Below are 24,331 nucleotides of genomic sequence, written 5' to 3'. Positions count from 1 at the left end.
TTAGGTTTTAAAGCACATAAATTAACTGAAAGTAATTAGCATCAGTCTACCCTCCAAAGCTGTATGGTACTTGAATACTGCTAGGAAGAGAGTATAAATAGTAATACTTTGGTTGTTGTGAACAGGAAGGAAACAATGTATTTCAAGCTCTTATAAAAGTTACTCTAGTTTATTAGAAGCTACGGTATAAAAGGCTAGTTAAACTATTTACATGTCTCTAGGCCTACAGCAGCAAATATTTCTGACTTTCCTATCTCTCCAGAGACAGGCATTTTGCCAGAGGTAGTGGTCTTCCCTCTGGGAGGTACTGCAGCTAAATACAAAGGTCACTGCTGCAGAGGAAAAAGTCTGACATACTGCTTTTCTGCCCTCCAAAAAAACCCCTCTAAGTGTATGACAGAAGGCTAATTTGCACCTTAAGTTAAGCATAGCCATCAATTACTACTTGTAGCAACTTGTAACAATACACTTGGTCTGTAGGCAATACCCCTCAAGCTTTGAGCAAGAAAAGCAGGTAGAAGCTGGGACCTAGAATGGGTTTTTCCTGACATCAATGATTTCTGGATATGACAGCCCAGTCCTGTACAGCTCCATGTGAGACTTCAGCAGAGGAGCTAGGCTCAGTGGCAGAGATGCTTCCTTGATCTGGCCACCTCTGGATAAGAAGTCTGTCTCTTTCTGGCAAAAGTCTTCCGGTACTAAGGTGTTGGCACTGGATAATGAAGACCGCCTCCAGGTGGATGGCAAGGCTGCATGCACCAGGTCCCGGGGTTCATCCCCGCTTCTGTGGGTTCTTTCAGAGAGCTCTATCTGCACGGGATCCAACATGCTACTCGCACTAAATTCACCATGTATTCTAATCGAACCAGGTCTGTCCTCGGCTGCACAAGTGATTCTTTCCATACCTATATGAGAAGAGAAGAACATTTTAGACAGTAATTTCCTAGGGTCTGTGCTGTGTAATGAACAAAAATGGCCCGAAAAATTGGCAATTCCCTGTACAGAGAAAACCAACAGTATAGTAAAATTAAGCCATTTGGTCGTTGAGCTCAACACTGCCTGCGTTCTGCCCAACTTTGGTACTGCAGGAGAGACCTCTGGGTGATTTGAAGTAGATCAGCAAGGGTTTCCAAATCCCACTTGTTTTGTTATTACCATTAAACAACATACCTAAATTATACTACTTAAGCGAAGAAAGCTTGACCTAACCAGGGACAATTGTCGTGCCAGGAAATGGGGGACCTGGGCTTAGAATTCTTTTGATTTTTAGTGCATGTCTTTTTGCATTTGCCTCTGGATTGTGGATCTTGGGAGCTAATAAAAGATCTAAAGTAAGCCTGAAGTCTGTCCACCTCTGCAATCTCTGTTCAGGTGCTCAGAGAAAAAGCTGTGGAGCAGTCAAGAGCATACATATATTTTTTTCTGATGGCAGAGATTGATAATGTAGCCCTGGTCAATATGGCTTCAGAGAGACTGGGCCCTATCTCTTTCATAAATACAGTGCTGGTAAGTTCAACTAGTTTTCCCCTGCAAATGGCTTTCATAACAGTGCTGGTTTTAAGAATGCCAGGGCTTTAGGAGAAAAAATCTATTAAAATGGGTTGTGTTGATTTCACCTTTTCCCTACCTGGAGATTAAAGCTGAGCATTTTTCCATGCTGGGCATATGTGCTACAGCCCTTCCAACATCAGTGTACATCTCTCCACAAAGCAGGTTCCAAAACATTTTAAGATTGATGGCCCACAACAACCACGTAGAGCCACCGTCTGAGCAACTTCCCTCCAAAAGCTGCTCCAGTCCATAACTCCCTTGTTCTCCAAAGCCTAATTATCATTTCCAACTGTAACCAAGTAGGTGTAACAACAATGGTCCCCATTCATTCACCACTACTTCCCTGTTTCCAGGTTAAATTTTTTTTTGGCAGCAGGCACCAGTCTATTTTGGCCTGTTACTTTTAAGGCACGGGTAGGTCTAAGGTCCAAATACAGCCCTCCCAAGCCACACCACACAGTGGCTCAGCTTCACATTCAGTGTTTTTGCCCAGCTGGCATGTGTCCTTGAATTCTGATAATGTATATCGTTTGGATGGAGAGCAGAAAATGCCTGCAGAAACTAGTTTACAGTGTTAAGGTGAAATTTACTCCAGATGCCCTGCCCACTTTTGCCTGACCCCACTCAGCACAGGAATTTGGCCCTCTGAATGAAAAAGGTTGCTCATCCCTGTTCTAAGGAACCCAGTCCACCGCTTTGCCTTTCAAGACATGCTTGGGCCTGTGTGCTTGGCTTGCTGTGTAGAATAGTCACATCTGAACCATCGTCAGTGGCGGTGATAAAAAGACTTAAGCCTCCAGAACCGAGGTTATCCTCACCTTTGCCTTGTCCCTCCAAATCGCTCACGCTCAGCTTCTGAGTCAGCTCGTGGTTGGCCCACTTGTAATGCGCCAATTCTTTTTCCAATGCCTGGATCCTTCCTTGGTACTGAAGCCTGCTGTTTGCCTGCCCCTCTTCCATGTGCTCTGTGAGAGAGAAGGGAATTACATACGCAGTCTGCTGAGGACCTTGTCCAACTGGAGATTTAACATGCCAAGTGATTCGCCAATGACTACAAAGGCCCTTTGTTACCCCGGCTCTGCTGGAGCAGAAGCTGAATGTTCTGCTCATGCTCCTTCTGCTGCAAGGTGAGCTGGCGGTCCATCTCCAAGCACTGGCGCTCCAGTGCTACTTCCAGCCAAAATACCAGCTGCAGCTGCTCCTCCAGTTGCATCTCCAGTTCGGAATAGGCAATGTGCTGCCTGTGTTGATCCTCTCGCAGAGTCACCACCTGGCCAAAAACACAAACTTTCTGCATGGTCTTCTCGCAACTAAGGCATCATCTTGTCAACAGAACTGAAACAATGTTTGCTTATGGCACTGACAGATTCATGAAGGTGAAAAAGGTGACCCAGACTTTTAGAAGACATCTGAAGGCAGCCCTGTTTAGGGAAGCTTTTAATGTTTGATGTATCACAGTATTTTAATATTCTTTTGGAAGCCGCCCAGAGTGGCTGGGGAAACCCAGCCAGATGGGCGGGGTATAAATAATAAATTATTATTATTATTATTATTATTATTATTATTATTATTATTACCCAGTGACAATGTGGGAAGCCGTGTAAGCCTACTTTGCTTGGGTCTGGATTGGACAGCCACTGCAGATGGAGTTTGGAAGCTCCTCTGTGCAAAACATAATTGAAAAATTCCCTCACACAGAGAATGGGTATTTCAGGGAGAAGGATTCCAGTCTAACCCCCGACATCCTAGTTTTCTATGTGTAGGGATGCCTTCTTGCTCCCTTCCTACACAACCTACTGCCCAAAATGGTGACAGTCCAAATGCGGGTTTACGGTATTGTGCTTGTTTTTACATCTACCTCCCTGAAGCTCAGCACTGGCACCCCACAGGGATGTATGCTGAGTCCCTACCTGTACTCGTATACATATGACTGTATTTCATCTGATCCATCTACTGCAATTATTAAGTTTGCAGATGATACTACCATAATGAGTCCAATTACAGGTGGAAATGAATCAGCGTACAGGGGGGAGGTTAAAAAAGTATCTACATGGTGCCTAGAGAATAACTTGCACCTAAATACTAGCAAGACAAAGGAGATGGTGTTGGACTTTTGGAGGAAGAGAGGGGAACTAGTCCCGTTGTATATCAGGGCAGAGAGGTTCCCAGTGTGGAGAGAGTCTCTTCCTTTAAAGTCCTGGGAGTTTACCTTAGTGAAGATCTCACATGGAAAACCAACATAACTCAGGTGGTCAGAAAGGCCCAACAGAGACTCCATTTCCTCAGGGTCTTGCAAAAGAACAATGTTGAACAACAACTGATGAACTTCTACCACTCCACAATAGAAAGTGTCCTTTCATATTGTATCACAGTGTGGTACATTGGCTTGGCAGCCAAGGACAGAAAGTCTTTACGGAGGGTAGTGAATATAGCACATGATATCATGGGCTGTCCCTTGAGCCCACTAGATGACATCACAAAAATTCTCAGGGGCGATTCACACCCCGGCCAGCACCTCTTTAATCTTCTACCCTCGGGCAGGAGATATAGAAGTATAATCAGTCGTACCAACAGGCTAAAAAACAGTTTCTATCCGTGGACTGTTAGGCTGCTGAATGGAAAATAATATAGTGCAACTGACTTTTGGGGTTGGTGTGTTGTGCGACAAGCACACAGAGTGCAATGAGACTGAGTGTTTGGGGGAGGGAGGCTCAGTTAATTTCATTGTACACAGGTTGTACATTGACAATAAAGGTATTATATTTATTATATTTTAAGAACCAGGAAAACCATTGAGGGAGCTTTGCTCTGAAAGCTGCAGAGAGGAGCTGGCTTGGAGGGAAAGAGAGAGACCTAAGCTTGACTAAAAGTTTTGCACCCCTGGGTAAGGGCCTGGGCCTCTGATGTGCTCATACTGGACAGTGCATTGCTCCACGGAGCAGAGCCACAATTCAACACCTGCCTTATCAAAATACTTGCAAAGCAGTGCCCGGGTCTCGGAGGATGAGAGGTAGCTGAGTTTGGCCATCAGGTTCATCTCGCATTGGGATAGGAGACTGGCTGAGGACCGCAAAACACGTTGCCGGCAAGTGATTGACTCGTTTTTGTATTCAATGGCAGCATCTAGAGCCTCAATGGCTTCATCTAGCTGGAAAAGGATCCGTTCCTCCTGAATGGAGAGGAAGAAAGCAAGAAAACTACTGAGAGGGAAAGGATAACTTTAGTTGCTTTGCAGCTAATAACGTTTAGTTCCGCTGGACAGAGAGGTTCCCAGTCCTCACATTTAGCTGCACTCATAAACCTGAAATATAGTTTTAGTGTGACTCCCACTTTGTGTACAAAGACTGATCATAATTTGCTTGAAGCCTTTTTGCTCAAGTCCTTGGCCAAGCAGGGACCTGAGTTTAAAATTTAGCATCTAGGAAAGAAATAGGATGGCACTCATGGACACAGTGCCCCAAGAGTCAAGACCAGATATATTTTCATTTTATTAAACTTACATCCCACACTTCCTCCCAAATGAACCCAGGGTGTCATGTCCCAGTTCCACTAATGACCTGGTTTTAAGATTCCCGCACTCCACGGAGGCTCATTTGTTCCACCTTATTGAGCAGTTGAGTTCTGCACTCATGGCAATAGCACCCTTGTTTAAAGATGAGAGGAACTGTACAGCATAAATTAATGAATAAACGAAGATGCACACAGGTCATTTTCAAAGCACTTTAAGAGAAAGTTCCCTCTGTAATATATCTGTGTAGAATGCTTATAGTAAGAACCTACAAATCACAGAAAAAGAAACAAATCATCTCTAGTACATCAACTATACTTGCAACAAGAAAAAACTGCCAATTAACCTCTGGGGACAGCAAGGTGCCCTGGCGTAGCTTGTTGTCTATCTCCAGCCTTTGTTTGAGCAACTGGTCCTTCTCTTGCCGCAAGTTGTTAATTTCTTGCCGGATCTGTTGTTGATCATGCGTGCTGCTGTGGCAAAGCTGCCCATTCTTCTGTGTCAGTTCCTTTTCCAGGTACTCCAGGCGGCTGGAGACCCGCATGATGTCATCATTCAGGGCCTAAGCCAGAAAGAATCAAGGGATGGAGAAGTCGGGGGGGGGGGGAGAGAGAGATCCTTAGGATGGCAATTCTGCCGGTTGCAGCTTATGTCCTTGTGGTTTACCAAACATTGCTTGGTTTTAATTCCTCAGGGAAGGGAGCTAACAGAGCTAACCCTATTCAAAGAAGGAATAGCATAGCAACTATAAGGGAAAAGAGGGAACACATCTTGGCATAGCATAAAACAATTACAGTGGTACCTCGGTTTACGAACTTAATCCGTTCCGGAAGTCCATTCTTAAACCGAAACTGTTCTTAAACTGAAGCACACTTTCCCTAATGGGGCCTCCCGCCACAGGTGCCCTTCCACCGTTCAGATTCCATTCTTAGACCGAGGTAAAGTTTGCAAACTGGGACACTACTTCCGGTTTTGCTGAGTTCATAAACCAAATCGTTTGTAAACAGTACTGTTCTTAAGCTGAGGTCCCACCGTATCTTCTTGAAGAGAGGATGGCAGCTAGCATTTGATCGAGTCCCCTGTACCCGAAGGAGGATCCTATTTATTTATCCTAAGAGGGAGGGGCAATTTAACCCTCAGGCAATTTTCTGCCCTCATGCAGATTTCAGTAGAGAATTCTGTGTCCACCGTCCGCCCCCAAGCGGAGTGAATTGTGAGAGGCGAAAACCAAGGAGGAACTCTCTCCTCAGGTCTTGTCCCCAGCAGTCACTGTACACTGTAATGGGGAGGAGTTTCTGCACAGGCCTCATTCTGCTAGGTGGGCACCAAACAATGACCAAGGGAGTGAACTAGGCTGCTGCCACCATACAGCCACCTTTCCCCACTGCACTTCTCCTAAGCAGCAACCCCCACTCCTCACTTCCTTCATCTTCCTTCTGCCAACAGCATATTTTGGTCGTTACAGCCCAATCCTATAAATAAAGGGACCCCTGACCATTAGGTCCAGTCATGACCGACTCTGGGGTTGCAGCGCTCACCTTGTTTTATTGGCCAAGAGAGCTGGCATACAGCTTCCGGGTCAGGGGTCAGCATACACCTTCTGGCAAACCAGAGCAGTGCACGGAAATGCCTTCCCGCTGGAGTGGTACCTATTTATCTACTTGCACTTTGACGTGCTTTCGAACTGCTAGGTGGGCAGGAGCAGGGACGGAGCAACGGGAGCTCACCCCGTCGTGGGGATTCGAACCGCCGACCTTCTGATCGGCAAGTCCTAGGCTCTGTGGTTTAACCCACAGCACTACCCGCGTCCCCTAATACTATAAATATTAGCTTGTGAATTAAGCCCCCCCCCAAAAAAAAGTCAATGAGCTTTAATTTTGCAATGAGGTGTTTCTTCCTCTTTTCTTTTACACCTTCTCCATGAACAGATTTGTTAATGTAAGCTTCGTTTTTGTACTCCCCCCACCCCAGGTTTACTAAGAAAAAACATTCAGAATGGATTATGATATACTTGCCACAAAGAAAATAATGACAACGAGCAGCTCACCTTCCACACCCAAGGCTCACCTGGCTAGAGCGGAGCCTCTTGTTCTCAAGGCCATTCTTCTCCTGAAGGAGAGCTTCCTTTTTGGCCACTATGGCTTCCCGTTTGGTCAGCTCGTCTTCCAGCTCATCCAAGGCACGGCGTTGCTCAAGGACTTTTTCCATCTCGAGGTCCAGCCACTTCTTCTGCTCTTCGATTTTCTGATGGGAAGGCAAGGCAGAGGGAGAGACTGTCAGAGGGACTCAAGCTGTCAGAGGGTCCAATCCCTGGCATCTCCCAAAAGGGCTGGGAAAGGGGGAATCCTGCCTGAAGCCCTAAACAGCCACTGCCAGCCAGAGTAGACAATACTAAATGAAGCTATGGTCTGACTCAGCGTAATGCAGCTTCCTATGTTCCCCCAATTTCAGGACATAACACAACTGAATAAAATACAGACAAGACTTGTAAACCCAAGAAACGATTTAACTATTATACAGTTGTACCTTGGAAGCCGAACGGAATCCATTGTGGAAGTATGCTCGACTTCCAAAACGTTCGAAAACCAAAGTGGGGCTTCTTCATTGGCTGCAGGAAGCCCCTGCAGCCAATCGAAAGCCGCGGAAGCCCCGGCTTCCAAAAATAGTTCGCAAACCAGAGCAATCACTTCCAGGGTTTGCGGCGTTTGGGAGCCAAACCATTCCACTTGCAAGGTGTTCATCAACCAAGGTACACTTGTATTAACTCTTCAAAAAGCACCATCTCTTATTGCTCCCAATCCTGCCCTTTTGTGGGGGCATTTCACACCCCAGCCTCGAGCTGCTGAAGGTGGAAGGCATGTCAGCCCTTGCCCCATTACCTGCTGCTGTTCTAAACTGATCATGGAGTCGTTGCTGCCACTCCTGCGCTTCCTTTGGAATGCTGCTATCTCCTCGGTCTTGATGCGCAAGATCTTCTGGTGCTGCTCATGCTGCAGCTCCAACTCCTGAAGATGAGTGGAGGGGAAACTGTCAGACCTGCAACATATCATTTACCGTATTTTTTGCTCTATAAGATGCACTTTTTCCCTCCTAGAAAGGGGAAATGTGTGTCTTATGGAGCGAATGCAGGCTGCGCAGCTATCCCAGAAGCCAGAACAGCGCAGCACTCCCTCTTGCTGTTCTAGCTTCCAGCTTAGCCGCGCGAACCCTCTTCAGGGCACAGGGAGCCTTCATCCCACTGCCCAGAGGAGGCTCCGCACGGCTATCCCAGAAGCCAGAACAGTGAGAGGGATCGCTGCACAGCGCTCCCTCTTGCTGTTCTGGCTTCTGGCTTAGCCCCTCTGTCCCTTCCCCCACCTCCCGGAAAAGCCCCCAAGAGCCGTGCTCTCTTTAAAGAGCCGTGCGGAGCGTGTGTGAGGCTCTTGGGGGCTTTTCCCTGAGGAGGGAGAAGGGCAGCCCGTCACTGACAGGCTGCTCTTCTCCATCCTTGGGGAAAGCCTGCAAGCACCTCACACACGCTCCACACAGCTCTTTAAAGGGAGCGCTGAGCAGAGACTGGGATGCATACAGGCTCTGCTCAGCGCTCCCTTTAAAGAATTTTTTTTCTTGCATTCCCCCTCTAAAAGCTAGGTGTGTCTTATGGTCAGGTGTGTCTTATGGAGCGAAAAATACGGTATTTAAAGGCATCTCTATGCACAACCCTTCATAGCAACATATCCCAGGGTGGCTCATAGCACAAAATGAGACTATGCAATTAAGATGCAACACCAAACAACAGACCACCTTCTAAAGACTCCATAACTTCAAAACATATTCAGAAAGCCAAATGAGTAACTCTGTTCCAGGTAGTTATGTTTATTATGTATATTGTTCTCCAGTGATATTTTTCTAGAAAAAGAGGTGCCAGAAAAAGCCCAGTTCGTCTCCATTAAAACTAGAACTTCAATTCATTTTAAATGCTCCAGAGAATAAAAAAAAAGGCTTAACCTGGTGACAAAGTTAAAAGGGGTACCAAATTATAATTGGGTACCAAATGGGACGCAGGTCTAGACCACTGAGTCTTTGGGGCTTGCCAATTGGAAGGTCAGTGGTTCAAATTTGCCATGACAGGGTGAGCTCCCATTGCTCTGTCCCAGCTTCTGCCCACCTAGCAGTTCTAAAGCACACCAGTGCAGGTAGATAAATAAGTACCGCTGCAGCAGGAAGGTAAACAGCTTTTCTGTGCCCTCCGGCACTCGTCATGGTCCTCCATGTGCCAGTAGCGGTTTCGTCATGCTGGCCAGATGACCTGGAAAGCTGTCTGTGGACGAACGCTGGCTCCCTCAGCCTGAAGCGAGATGAGTGCCGCACCCCACAGTTGCCTTTGACTGGACATAACCGTCCAGGGGGTCCTTTACCTTACCTTTATATTACCTTTTATGCGTACCAAATGAATGGATTACATAGCCAATGAAGGAGCCCTCTCTTGTTTCCACCTGCTTGATTACTGGTTGTGGCAGTCAGAGGAGCCTCAGTGGAAAATGTTATTCTCTCACAGGTTGATATAAGGGGTCCCTGGATCCCAAAGCCTTGAAGGGCTTTCAAGGTTAAAACTAGCCTCTTTAACCCGAGGTGAGAATATTCCAGCAACCAGTGTAGTTCTCTTTAAAAGGGTCCCTTCCGACTCTACAATTCTGTGAACAGCTAGGGCCATCGCTGCTCCTGAATACTCTCTGGCCTTGGCACTGAAGCCCAGCCGCCCCTACCTTGACACGGTGCTGCCCTTTGTGCATCTCTGTCTCCAGACGCCGCTTCTGGTCCACCTCCTCCCGCAGCCGCCTCTGCAGCTGCCCCTGTTGCTGCCGCATCAGCTGCACGTTCCTCTCCAGCTCCTGCAAGCGTTTCTCATTCTGAGCGGAGAGAGAGGCCAGCTTCTCCGTCGCTCGCTTCTTCTCTTGCAGGATCTGTTGCAGGATGGACAATAAGGCAGGACAGCTGATGCCAGGGACCGAAAGGAGGCTCCCAAAACGGAAGAGGCCTTTTTGAGACATCCTGGCACTCTGCCACCCCCCAATATAGTAGCGCTCCGGAGCTCACCTTTGCCTTGCTCTGAGCTGCTGCCACTTTGGTACGGTATTCCTGGAGCTTCCGCTTCTCTGCGGGGTTTCGGGGCTCCTTGCCCTCCAGCTCCCAAAGCTGCCTCTGGCCGTCGTTTAATTCCACTCGCACCAGTTCTGCCTCCTGCTCCAAGTCGCGGATTTTCTGACAATACTGCTTGTTCATCGTCTGCGCATGCTTCCCTGAAAGACACAGACACTTGGCATCACCACAAAAGGCCAGTCTGGCACCTGGGGTGGGCTTTGTGGGGGGGGGGGTCAGTTGGGGGGAGTGCAGCAGCAAAAAGAAAATCATTTGGGGGCGGCTTCATGGAGATCAAAATCAAGACACTCCAAGACAGACTCCTATCTCTTCTTCCACCAGCAATTAGGAAGAGGAAGACGCGACAGCAGCAGTCTTATCAGCTCAGTGTTCGGTAAGGATGTAATAGTAACTGTAAGCCAGGATGGGAATAAGAGAGAAGGAATAACTCTTGCAATGTTACAAAGACTTTGGATACTTTGGAGAATTATAATTTGGATGAAGTATAATATGCAGTTGATTAAGCTGTACAAAGGAGGGAAGTCCTACGATTCAGAAGAATCTCGTTTGATTTTATCATTTAATTGTGAGATTAATTTTGTAAAACCAATAAAAATCATTTCTTAAAGGGAATAATAGAGAAGGAAAGTTAGACCAGGAAAATGAGAGGATGAGCAGAAGTTGTGCTGGGGAACAGGAATGGAAAGGAAAGGAATAAGAAGGCTGAATGGCAGTAAATATTTGTTATTGAAGCATGACACAGATAAGAATTAATTATCTCTTTACCACAGGGGGTGGGCAACCTTTTTTTCTTATGGGGGTTGCATGCTGGAAGGGGCAAAGCTAGACACAATGACTGGCAGAGCCAGAGACAAAATTGTTCTGGATAAAACCAGAGTATTTTAAAAACATGTGCACCACTTTTCACGTATAAAATATTTACACACACACACACACAAAAACACCTTTGTATTGCTTCAATTTTCACTAAGAATACCTCAGATAAGCATTTCCAGTTCATTGCAAGCCTGTTCAGAAGTTAGTCCCTCTGGGTTTGATGGAGAGGCTCTCAAGTAAGTATACAGAGGCTGTATTTATTTTGGGAACACAAAACAATCCAGCTACTACTCTTGAAAGAAAACCGAAGTAATTCCTTTCTGGCTTTATGTGCTGTACACACACACACGGCAGAAGACTGCCAAATGGCTCTCATTCGACTTGGAGAGAGGTGAATGCTTTTCCTCAAGCCATACAACCAAGAGATGATAGATAGATAGATAGATAGATAGATAGATAGATAGATAGATAGATATAGATAGATGATAGATAGATAGATAGATGATAGATAGATAGATAGATGATAGATAGATAGATAGATAGATGATAGATATAAAATCAAATATAACACTGCCCCTTCCAGTTGTTCTAAGACGATATAAAGGGGGAAATGCTTTCAAAGTAAATAAAAATATGTAGAACACAGGAAAAAAGGGTCTCTGTTGGGATACAAAGATGCAGCAGTTTCCTGAGGCCCTGGGGTTGGCCAGGCAGAGCCCCAAAACTCCCCTATCCTCAAGTCCATCACCCAAGCTACATCTCTAATTAAGAGTGCTCCTCGCCTGTCTTGACAAGTTCCACAATCAGGTCTTCCTTCATGCGGATGTTGATTGCCAATTCACGGATCTTCTGATGGGCCTGAAGCAGCCGCCACTCTGAATCCTTCCCTGAAAAGCCTTCTCCAAGGCTGCTCAGCTCTGGTCTCCTGCAGTCCTCTGCGGAAAAAAGAAGCAAAATATAGAAGTGCCCTGGCAAGAATCCAATCCAAATAGGTGAAGGGACAGAAAGCACCAAGGCAAGAGTTGCCTAAAAGAGATACTGGGCATAATATCCAATTTTCATATTGGGAAAAGTTATGAAAGAAGGACTTAAAATTTCTGTTGAAAGAGAACTATATGAAAATGATGTATCATTGGTATTTAAAATCCACAAAATCAGCAAAAATGTATAGAACTGCTTCAAATGTATGCTGTAGAAGGAAGGCACATTCTACCATATGCAGTGGATGTGCAAAATAAGAAAGCTTTCTGGGAAATGATATATAATGAGAAATGTTTAAAATAACGTTTGTGGGGGGAAAGAAGCATTTTTTACTAGGAATTTTAGATGCAGAGATACCAAAGGGGCAGAAACTATTATTTATGCATGCGACGACAGCAGCGCTGATACTACTGGCCCAGAGATGGAAAGAAGATAAAGTCCCGGCCAGAGAGGAGTGGTTGATGAAGATGATGGACTACGCCAAAATGGCAAAAATTACCGGGAAAATCAGAAACCAGGTAGAAACTTTAATAAGGAATTATTACAATTTACTTAATAGAACACTGTAAAGAACTAAAAACTTTGGCAGGCTTTGAGTAACGCTTGTAATGTATTGAAAACTAAGGTAAATAGGGATTCATATTGGAAATCATGAAAGGGTGGAGGGAAGTCCTAAATGTTGATGATTATGATTAATGCTTGAAGTCAAATGTATAGTGTAAAATTGAACATAATAATAATAATAATAATAATAATAATAATAATAATAATAGAGTTGCCTAGTCCAGGTACAGCTTGAGGCATTCAGGGTGTCCTGGTTTTATATTGCTGTCATTAGAGTTTTGAGAGGGGCAACTGAATCTCCTCTTACCTCTAGAGGGTTCTGGAGGCTCCTCCTGGATCTGTGATGGATTGCTCTTATTCCATTGTCTGCTGCTCCTCTTGTCCGAAGCCTCCTCCTGGCTGCAGCTGTAGATCCCATTTCTAGAACGGCAACCAAATTGGTCACTTTATCCAGAGGGCTTGCATAAGCAATGTGGGAGAGAAAAGTTAAAATTAAAAAGCACACACCCCACCCTGAGTCCAGACAGAAGTAAAGCTGGTGGCATCTCAGTCAGTTTCCCCTTCGTTGTACAGACTTTATCACCTTTGATGAATTAAATAAGGGATCACACAAGAAATAGAATCAGGTAGGTAGCTGTGTTGGTCCGAGACAGTCTGTGTGTGTGTGTGTACACACACACACACAGTGGTACCTCGGGTTAAGTACTTAATTCGTTCCAGAGATCCGTTCTTAACCTGAAACTGTTCTTAACCTGAAGCACCACTTTAGCTAATGGGGCCTCCTGTTGCTGCCACGCCGCCAGAGCAGGATTTCTGTTCTCATCCTGAAGCAAAGTTCTTAAACCGAGGTACTATTTCTGGGTTAGTGGAGTCTGTAACCTGAAGTGTATGTAACCTGAAGCGTATGTAACCCGAGGTACCACTGTGTGTGTGTGTATAAAATTGTCCAATGGCACCTTAGAGACCAAGTTTGATGCTTTTGAATTATGGTGCTGGAGGAGACTCTTGAGAGTCCCATGGACTGCAAGAAGATCAAACCTATCCATTCTGAAAGAAATCAGCCTTGAGTGCTCACTGGAAGGACAGATCCTGAAGCTGAGGCTCCAATACTTTGGCCACCTCATGAGAAGAGAAGACTCTCTGGAAAAGACCCTGATGTTGGGAAAGATGGAGGGCACAAGGAGAAGGGGATGGCAGAGGACAAGATGGTTGGACAGTGTTCTCGAAGCTACCAGCATGAGTTTGACCAAACTGCAGGAGGCAGTGGAAGATAGGAGTGCCTGGTGTGCTCTGGTTCATGGGGTCACAGAGTCAGACACGAGTAAATGACTAAACAACAAGTTTGTTCTTGGTATAAGCTTCCGCGTGCATGCATACAAAAGCTTATACCAAGAACAAACTTAGTTGGTCTCTAAGGTGCCACTGGACAATTTTATATATATATTTTGACAAGAAATAGAATATTTTGAGCACAGAGCAACATCCTTTTTGCAACAGGGCTAATGTTCTATTTTATCATCTGAACTGGCAGCACCTGCATGCCTGCTCAGCCAGTCAGTCACATTGCCCTATATTGTTAAGGGCAGTTCATGCATAAAATACTCTCCTACTTGTGTTAGCTGGGTGTTTGCAAGAGGTGGGCCTCAGACATTCCAATTTCAGACACTGATACAAGGAAGTCGCTGAGTCTGGCAGAAAGGCAAGGTATCCCACACAAGCAGTATACCTCCAAAACAGTGTTTCACAAACTTGGGTCTTCAGCTTTAACTACATTTCCTTTATATATATATATTAAATTGTTTTACAATTTAGAATACTCATTTAAACATCCTTGAAATATCGACGACTTCCCTTCTTCTCTTTCCATGGTTCATTTTGCATATCATAGATCCCTGCATATTTTACAAACTAAAACATTCAGTAGTCCATTATTACATCCATCATAACTTATTTACACGGTTGAATTTATCTTAATGCTGCCAACATTTTCAAGCGTACACAATTTCCCCCCATATATTCAAGAAACATTTTCCAATCTTCTCTAAATGTATGTTCTTTTTGTTCTTATTCTAGATGTTAAGTCTGCAAGCTGCACATATTCCAAGTTGCCATTCTTCTTTAGTTGGGACCTCACTCGTTTTCCATTTTGGGGCTGCAGTAGTGGCATACATAAATAACCTTTTTTGACACCTGGGAATTTCCATCTGAAAAAAGGACTCTGGTTGTTGTTGTTTTTTGAAAAAGTACTTTTAAACATTTCCCCCAAATTCATTATGGATTATTTCCAATTCATTATGGATTATTTCCCAAAACTCTTTCACCCTTTTACAGGTTCAACACATATGAAAGAACGTTCCCTCAACCTCATCGCATCGCCTAGCAATGAACTACAATTCCCATCATCCCTGACTACTGGTCCTGCTAGCTAGGGATGATGGGAGTTGGTAGTCCAAAAACCACTGGCGACCCAAGTTTGGGAAACACTGCTAAAAAGTCTCAGGAAGAGATAGCCAGGTGGAGATGCTAGAGACTGAAAGAGATATGTGAAGCAGGTGGGTGTGCAAGTCCAGCATCAGGCTCTTTACTCACCTGCGTCGGTAAAGGGACCTTATCTGTTCACGGTCTCCCTTCTCCACAGATGGCTCCGCTGCCTGCTCTGAAGTCCTGTCAATCTCCTGTGTTTGTATCGTATTGTTAGCCTCCAAGCTGCTCGTCAAGCCACAAGGGAGTCTTTGGCGGTAACCCAACACGTTCTTCCCAATGAGGGTTGGGGCACTGCACAGCTGTTTAGAGAGAGAAAGGGATACTAAGTTAAATACCCCTGACATGTTGCCTGCACCCTGAAATTATTCGTCCTCTGTAGGGGAAACTTCAGATCCTTAGCTCTAACTCCTTCAAAGAAGTCTGAAAGAGTAACAGGTTCACCAGATTATCTAACCCGTTTTCTACCCCTGACACTCCCTTACCTGAAAATGTAATTGTGGCAGATAACCAGTAAAAGCACACACAAAATACCTGTGATCCGCAAATAGCTTCTTAATATTTCTAGGCAAAAAAGTAAAGGACCTCTAGATGGTTAAGTCCAGTCAAAGGTGACTTAGGGGTTGTGGCGCTCATCTTGCTTTCAGGTCGAGGGAGCCGCAGTTTGTCCACAGACAGCTTTCCAGGTCATGTGGCCAGAATGACTAAACCGCTTCTGGTATAACGGGACACCGTGACGGAAACCAGAGCGCATGGAAACGCCATTTACCTTCCCACCACAGCAGTACTTATTTATCTACTTGCAGTGGCGTGCTTTCAAACTGCTAGGCTGGCAGGAGCAGGGACAGAGCAATGGGAGCTCAGCCCGTCGTGGGGATTTGAACCACCGACCTTCAGATCAGCAAACCCAAGAGGCTCAGTGGTTCAGACTACAGCGCCACCCATGTTGTCTTACATTAGACTTACTGTTCTGCTAATTCTTTTCAGTGGGTGGACATATGATCTACTGGGTGGCTCCTTCCACTCACTCCAGAGTTATGCTAAACTGTGTGAGGAAGCACCTCCCAATTTTACAAGAAAAGTTGTTGAGAGAAGAAAATAAATGAAGGAAAAGCCCTCCCAAAAACATTGCATCAGAAATATTTTCTACACACAAAGTCTACGTTGTCTTCTCTGCCTCACCTCAAATAAAAGCAATATAATATTTACATCTCTCACCACTTTAAATTCAAATCTCCAGGACATCCAACTCTACTTTAGCAGAATTTGCTTAAAAGAATGGGCTGGGGGGAGGTGAAATAGGTTGTTCCTAGACAACACTCAAGAGGAAGCAAAACTCAATGTATCATGATAGAATACCCCAGGGCAGGTCACAAACCTTGCTGTGCTTATCACGGGCAAGCCTAAGCCGGTGGTGAGACTGGGCAGCATCCACAGGAGCTGTGTGAGGCCTTTGGTCAAGCTGTACCAAGAAGACGTTCTGCAGCAATTCAGGAACACCAAGTCTGGGCATCTCCGTCTGCAGGTATGTTTGTAGTTTGCAGATGATGTCATGTTGTTCCTGCAGCTTGTCACTCTGTGGGGGAAAGGGGAAACAAGTTTTGGTTGCCTCACAGGGTAGTCAATGTGGTGCCCTCCAGAAGATGTTGAACTGCAACTCTCATCATCCTGGACTGCTGGCTAGGCTGGATTCTAACAGCATCTGGATAGACCTACCTTAGAGTAAAGGTAAAGGGACCCCTGACCATTAGGTCCAATCGTGGCCAACTCTGGGGTTGCAGTGCTCATCTCACTTTATTGGCCAAGGGAGCCAGAGTACAGCTTCCGGGTCATGTGGCCAGCATGACTAAGCCACTTCTGGCGAACCAGAGCAGCACACAGAAATGCCGTTTACCTTCCTGCCGGAGTGGTACCTATTTATCTACTTGCACTATGACGTGCTTTCAAACTACTAGGTTGGCAGGAGCAGGGACCGAGCAATGGGAGCTCACCCCGTCGCGGGGATTCGAACTGCCAACCTTCTGATCAGCAAGTCCTAGGCTCTGTGGTTTAACCCACAGCGCCACCCACGTCCCTTTACCTTAGAGTAGCAATACGCAAGATGATAAAAGATGGACTCTTCCATGTATTAAGAGCCCAGCAGATACTGCTGGGTACCCCATCCAGTGACAGCTTAGCTGAACGAAGACTGCAAGCAAAAATCCCAAAACTCTAAGGTTGGAAAGGTGACCTGTAAAAATGCTAGTGTGGGCTCATTTTCAAAAGATGAACCAATTGTCTTCCCAATGGAGCGAAGGAAAGAAGAGAGCACAAAACTTTAATAAAAGTAAAAGGGAGGACAAGAAGAATCTGGCTGCAAATAGGGATTTCTGTCTGAAGATCACCACTATGCCCACAAGACAGGAAGTCTGCACATGGCCTAAGTGATACCTGCAGCTTGTACTGTTCCATGGCATCCTCAAGGGCGGCTAGAAAATCCCGATTCTCCTCCTCTAAACGCTCCACTTGCCTCTCCAACCTTGCCATGTGTTCTTCTCTCACAGCTTCAGATTCTTCCCTGTGGTCTTCTTGCTTCTGCCAAAGAGAAAGGAGGGTGACACTTGCTACCTCAGGTACTGGAGCCCTGAGGTTTTATAGGTCAAAAACAGCACTTGGAATTGAATCAGGAAATTAGAAGGCAGCCACCATTATATGATTGGTGTTCTATGCTACATAGATCGCTGTTATATGAACAAACCTCCTACTTCCAGCCAACAATCTGGCCCCTGAACTCTGCAATAGTTGCAGTTTCTGGCCTATCTTCAAAGGCATGCATGTGTATAATGCATTGCTGTAATCTAACCTAGAGGTTACTAGGATGTGGACAACAGAAGGTAGCCTATCCCTGTCCGGAGAGGGTTGCAGCTGAGCCACCAGCCGCAACTGATGGAAAGCATTCTGTGCCACCAAGCCCATTTGTGCCTCCAGGAATAGTCGCAGATCCAGAAGGATCCCCAAAACTGTGCATTTGCTCCTTTAGGGAGAGTGCAACCCCAACCAGGACAGGTTGAACCCCACCTATCCGGCTAAAGGATCTACCCACCATCAGTGCCTCAGTCGTATCCCCATTCAGGTTCAGTTTATGGGCTCTCATCCAGTCCATCACTGAGGCCCTACTAGCACACCTATTGCCACACCTGCCGACATACGTGAGAACAGAGTGTTCTACCACTAAGCTTCACTCTTCATTGGCAATGTCAACAAATTGTACTGAAGTCTGTCCTGGATCTGGCATCTTTGCACACCTTAAAAGGGGTCCAGATTAAGACAACTTCATGACCAGCTGACAACCTTTGCAGAAGAATCTCATCTCCCATGTGAACCCCACCCCCCACAAAGGACCTGCGGATTCTTGCCCGCAGTACTATCCTTTCTTTGTAATAAATAAATATTTAGAACCTACTTTACTTTCTTGATTGTAATCTATTTTAAGGTGTGTGTTGTTGTATTTTAAAAAATGGGATTTTAAAAAATGGTTCTGGCTCACCCTTGTGGCTAAGAAATCTGAAAAGATAATAGCAGTGAATAATAGTACCTGAGACTTAGTTAGCTTGGAACTTGCCGTCTTCTGGTTTTGATCTTCCACTGAAGTGCTCTCAATGCCACTGTCTAAGCCAGAGGCTGAGCTCAGCTCGCTCCTCTCATTCTCCACAGCACACAACCACTCCTTCACCCGCAGGATCTGGTCCACAGTCAGATTGCCTTCCCCTTGCAATTCCATGAAGAGCTGGTACGCGGCGTCTGTACAGGTCCTGTAGCGGCTACACTCTGCATGCAAGCGGGTGGCATTATCCTGCGAAGGCCGCTTGACAGGAGCTTCGGAACGGTTGATGATACGTGTCTCGGAGCGGTGTCGCTGCTCTAGCGCCCTCTGCAGGCTCTTTATCTGCAGCTGCAGCTGCTCCATGTGCTCCGTCTCCTTGCAGCAGTTCACCACCGCCCTGTTCTTGATATTCTGCGCACGGTTGGCGTAATTCAGCGTGGTCAAGCTTTCGTCAAAGTCAGAGGAGGAAGGGCTGAGGCAGGCAATCATCACGGTCTTGGCATTCCCACCAAGAGAATCTTTCAGGATCCTGAGGAATATGACAGGAATCAGTACAGTGGTACCTTGGTTGTCAAACGGCTTGGCTCCCGAACGCAGCAAACCCAGAGGTAAGTGTTCCAGTTTTTTGGAAGCCGAATGTCCGACGCAGGAATGTCTGACGCAGGAAGCTCCTGCAGCCAATAGGAAGCTGCACCTTGGTTTTCGAATGGTTTCGGGAGTCGAACGGGCTCCCGGAATGGATTAAGTTTGAGAACCAAGATACTACCGTACATCTATTAGCAAGGCTGAAGCTTAACAGACAAGGAGGATAATAAAAGTGAACATTCTGACTACTGAGCCTGCCTCAGAAGCAGCAATCAGGACAAAACTAGCAGAGATTCCAAGCAACAAATCCAAATTAGGAAACACAGAAAGAAAAGAACCCCCAAGTGGAAAGACAGCACAGTCCAGACATGAGCAAACTGCTCAAGGATGACACACAGGACTATGCCGTAATGCAGGCCACTGTGGATAAAAAGAACAGCATACTACTTACCTGGTAATTTTGGAATCCCGGTAAGGAATGTGGCTGCCTTTCCGGCGGGGATCTCCTAATGCGCTGATTACGTTGCCCAGAGCCAGAAGACTGCTGTTGATCTGGATGCTCTCCTTGAGCCTCTCCCCAGTGTTCCCCGTCTTCACCACCCGCTCAGAGCCTGCCAGATCCACAAAGTGAAATTTGGAGGAAAGAACCTGGCCAGAGGCTGGAACCAAGACCTTCTCTTGAAGGGTGAGGCGAGTAAGACGCCCGGCACTGCGGCGCTGCTCCATGGTCACGGTGAAGATGGAGTGCGAGCGGCTTGACTTTCTGTTAATGTGGGTGGCCCCGGTGTGCTTGGCCATGTTGCCCATTTCCAGTAGGCTCAGGACTTCGTCCAGGCCTTCCACTTCGGTCTCCTTCACCCCATGCAGCACTGCAATGAGAGGGATAGCAAAGAGGGAAAACCAAGAGCTAAAGGGAGCTCCAGCTGATGAAGCTTTTCTGCCCCAGCTGATGAAAGCATCAAGGTGAGTTAAACAGCTGAGCAACAAGAGGCTAAGTAAAACCCATTTAATTAATTAAGTAATGAAAGCAATAACTCGGGCTAATAACGGCACAGCAAGGTCACTGTGTACAGGGAGCCAAATCCTGAAATAATAATGTATGATTCAAGAGGTAAATCCTGGGGCAAGAAGCCTGTACAAGCCTAGTTTTCAGCCATACCAGGGAAGCTAGAGGGAACTAAACTCCAGTTTTGGAGAAGAGGTAAAAAGGGAAGTGCTAGATTGTTAAATCCACAAAATGCAGACCAGGCAAACCAAAGTGCTACCTGCTCGATTTGCCAACTAGGAATGGCAAGGAAAAGGAGCAATTCCAACTTTTAACGAGAAGTCAGGCTTTTAAAGATGCAGGGAGCAATAGCAGCAACAGTTTGTTCGTTTTTACCAATATTGCCCTTGTCATCTTCCCGGATCTGTATGTCCTTGCTAGCTGTCTCCACCTGCAGCAGGTCCCGAAACTCCTCCTTATACACTTCTAGATAAGAAATGCGGACCGTGTAATCCAGCAAGTCATTCTCATCCATGATCTTGAAGGCTTCAGCCATGGCTCGTGGGATTATGCCCTGCTCATCCTCATTGATGGAAGCTGGAAGCAACAAAGAAAACACATTTGTTGGGAGGAAATTGCAGGCTGTAATGGATGTGTGGGGAACTAATTTAATCACCAGGAAGAAAGTTATTATACCGAAGGTGGTTATTGTTTGCTTTTAACCAAACTGATTCAGAAGGCAACTTTGCTGGCAGAACACAGGTTTCAATAACAGTTCAGCATGAATTTAGCAATTTAGAATTTAAAGTGTGTCCCACACACTTTAAAGGGACACACATCTATTCAATAAACCAGACAGCCAAATCCCAGCAGATATTACACTGATTATCCAAGAGTCCCCAGTTGTCTCAAGTAAGACATGAAGCTGAAAGGCTTCTGTCCCCACCTGAGACTGTACAGCAGCCTTGCAAAAGGAATCCACAAACATTAGTAACCCACAAAGTACAGTCATACCTTGGATCTCAAACGCTTTGGCTCCCGAACAAATCGCCTCCTGAACGATCAAAACCTGGAAGTGAGTGTTTCTGAAAAACTTTCAGAAGCCAAAAGTCCAACGGGGCTTCCTGCAGCCAATCAGAAGCTGCGTTTTGATTTCCAAATGTTTTGGAAGACAAACGGACTTCTGGAACGGATTCTGTTCGACTTCCAAGGTACGACTGCGCTAGTGGCACAGTGGTATGGGTGTCGAGGGACCAAGCTTCTTCCAAAGTTTACCCTCTTAGCTCCCTTGGAGTGATTCATTCTTACGAAAGCTTTTTTAGAAACCTGACTGAAAAATTTTCCCCAAACATTTAAATCGGCTTCACATTTTTGGAGAGGGTAAATCAGCTACACTGGGTGCCTTAAAGTCTCAACTTCATTACTTGAAAGCACGCAATCACTTGCCACCACTGTGTCATCAAGTGATTGACAGGTGGGCAGCTCCACCCACCTATGAAATCCGGCCCTTGAGGCTGGATCCTTTTGTGAACTACAGTCCACTTGCTCAGATGCAGGTTATGATTTATCTTATTTGTTTAAAGAGTGGCTTACATGCAATACAGTCCCTGCCTTTACAATAAAAAGTAATAGGGCTACATGTACCCTGGGTAGAGAGGAAAGGAGAATGCAGGACATGCTATTCATGCAAAAGATGGAACTCACAGACACTAGCTTCTCCAATGGTGTAGGTCTTCCCTGAGCCTGTTTGGCCATAGGCAAACACAGTAACATTGAAACCTTCAAAGAAAGCTTCCACCAGCGGCTGAACGCAAGCAGTATACACAGACTCCTGGTCCGAGGATTCAGTGAAGACTGTGTCAAAGTGGAAATGGCGGCTGCGCCCAAGAGTAACTTCCTTAGTCTCTGGGTCACCTTGTAGGCAAGCCTGGTGCCCATGCAGTCGTTCCTTGGGAAGTAAAGGTCGAATGCGTACAGCCACCCTGACAGGAACCTCCACTGTTGGTGGTTGGAGTTTGGCTTTCAGACCCATGGCTAGTAGCAAATGAAGAGTCAGGACATCTGAAAACCAAGTAGGAGCGTCATCTCTATGCCTGACATGCTATGAAAAGAGGAAAAGCCAAGTTAGAGTAGAGAGCACAAGCAAAAATAAAATAAAGTACTGGTTAAGGCATATGTCATGTATTTTTGGATATCTAGCTCACCTTTCAGCTAAAGTTTCCAAAACAGTTAACAATACAAATACAATACAGACTATAAAACGAGCCCTGCTGGATCAGGCCGAAGACTTAAATAGTCCAGAACCATGTTCTGAGTGGCCAAAAATGCAACAGAAATCTCCCCACTTGCTATTCCCAGAAACTGGTTGAATAACATTGCATCAAAGCAAGTGTTATCACCCCACACCTTCCAGTGCATCTTCCTGTCACTTTTCCTACTGCAAAATGTCAAGACCTCTCAATCAACTAAAATTGCGCAACCTAAATTGGCCGGTACGTGATTGAATCCCACCTGAAAATAGTGACAGCTTGAAAGCACCCATAAACAGCAGCCAGTTTCAAAGAAATCTAACAGGTTTTTAAATAAGTTTCATCATTTTAACCCTTCTCCCTTACCCCAGCTTTGCCCACCTGCAGCTCAGCACCTGTTTTTAAAGGAAGGCATTAAAGTCAGTGTGATGTAATGGTTAGTGTGTCATACTAGGACCCTAGGAGACCAGGGTTCAAGTCCCCATGCAGCCGCTTTGCGGCTGAACTTGGGACAGTCAGCCTAACCTACCTCGCAGGGTTGTTGTGGGGACTAAATGAGGGGGCAGGAACAACGTATGCCTCATTTGGAGAGAAAAAAGGTGGGCTAGAAACACAATAAATGAATAATAATAAGTGGCAACTTTAATTGCCCTCTGAAAAAGTTGCACTAGCAGCAGAGCACGTAGAAATTATAGGCGTAACTTTTTCCGAATAACTTGGCCCAAAAATCCCAAAGACTTTCCCAAAAAGAAGCATCAGGCGTGTGGCTAGCTGGAGTCACCCCTGAGCACCCCACGAGAAAATGTGGGGTGGGCACAGGTCGCATAAGCAAAAAAAGGGGGCGTTGAGGGTTTGGGTTTTTTCTGTAGGGGGAGACAGTCAGGGTCGAGGAAATTAAGAAGGGGGGGACCTGCATGGGAGATGCGGCGGGACAAAAAAACGGCTCCATGCCCCCTGCAGGGAAATAAGCCTTGAACACACCAAGCCCGAGGGAGCGGGACACCGCGAACTCCCTGCACATGCTCAGAGGCACCCTTACAAGGGGAGCCGCTGACGAAGCGCTGTGCACTTTCCCACCTCACCTCGCCGCCGCCGCCTCCTTTTGAGCCTTGGCGCGGCGATACCTACCCAGAGTCGAGGCGTCGGCGCTGGGCGGGCCCGACTAGGCCGGCGCGGGGAAATGGCGTCGTCAGGCGGCTCCGCCTCTTTCCTTGGCGAGGGAGCCGTCGAGTGAGGGAGGTTTTTGGAGAGGAGAAGGAGGCGGCGGCGGCGGGGGAAGATGTGGCTTTGAAAAATGAGGGAGGAGGAGCCGCTGCCGCCGCCTTCTTTCTCCTCAGGGCGCCGTCGAGGAGGCCTCGTTTCAGGCCCTGCCAGAGAAGCTGGTGCTGCCTGCGTGGTTTTGTTTTTTGCTCCAGAGGATGCTGTGTTGTGTGGATGTTTGCAACCCACGGAAGCCCAACGACCCACGCACCAGAAATAGTTTAAAAAAATAAAATCAGCCAATACATGGTTTGCAGAAGATAAGATATAACATTTTGCAAGCACAGGAAGAAACACCAACAGACAGAATAATTGTCACACACAGGAAGAACGAGGGTATATAGTTCGAGATCTTCACTCCTAAAATCATAAATCCATTGCTTTTTTCCTTTAAAAAAATGTTTAGAGATACTTTCCTTTTGACTCAAGGAAATCACCATTTTATAGTTCCAATCGGGGGAAATAAATAGTTAATGGATGGACAAAAGTACAAAGATTCACAAAATGTTTAGGGGTATGTGTACCCCTGCATCCCCCCCCCAAAGCCCTGCATAAATCACTTAATGTGTCAACACGAATAGAAGTTGTAAATATTGCAGCTGTTGTATAAGGGATTATGATGATGACTG

At 46.0% G+C, this 24,331-nt stretch overlaps 1 protein-coding gene across 3 annotated transcripts; it reads right to left on the bottom strand.

The window, feature by feature from the left end:
* Nucleotides 1-140: 140 nt before the first annotated feature.
* On the bottom strand, nt 141-24,059 carry KIF7 (kinesin family member 7). 3 transcript variants are annotated; one of them, XM_083411836.1, is made up of 19 exons: nt 23,571-24,059; nt 21,898-22,286; nt 20,590-20,790; nt 19,660-20,077; nt 18,615-19,152; nt 17,471-17,614; nt 16,419-16,616; nt 15,149-15,342; nt 12,867-12,979; nt 11,797-11,949; nt 10,136-10,338; nt 9,805-10,002; nt 7,939-8,064; nt 7,127-7,303; nt 5,406-5,621; nt 4,514-4,720; nt 2,623-2,821; nt 2,370-2,516; nt 141-905 (listed from the first exon to the last, which is right to left on the bottom strand). In XM_083411836.1, exons 2-19 carry the CDS (start codon nt 22,223-22,225, stop codon nt 529-531), a joined length of 4,137 nt encoding a protein of 1,378 aa, XP_083267962.1. In that variant the 5' UTR covers nt 22,226-22,286; nt 23,571-24,059; the 3' UTR covers nt 141-528. The 3 variants fall into 3 exon arrangements, with proteins under 3 accessions (XP_083267962.1, XP_083267964.1, XP_083267963.1); XM_083411838.1 differs by having other exon boundaries at nt 21,898-22,294; nt 23,571-23,664; XM_083411837.1 differs by having other exon boundaries at nt 23,525-23,600.
* Nucleotides 24,060-24,331: the final 272 nt, after the last annotated feature.

Source organism: Podarcis tiliguerta, assembly GCF_965153285.1.
Source record: "Podarcis tiliguerta genome assembly, chromosome: 14".
Lineage (NCBI taxonomy): Eukaryota > Metazoa > Chordata > Lepidosauria > Squamata > Lacertidae > Podarcis > Podarcis tiliguerta.
This window is presented reverse-complemented; position numbering and strand designations above follow the sequence as displayed.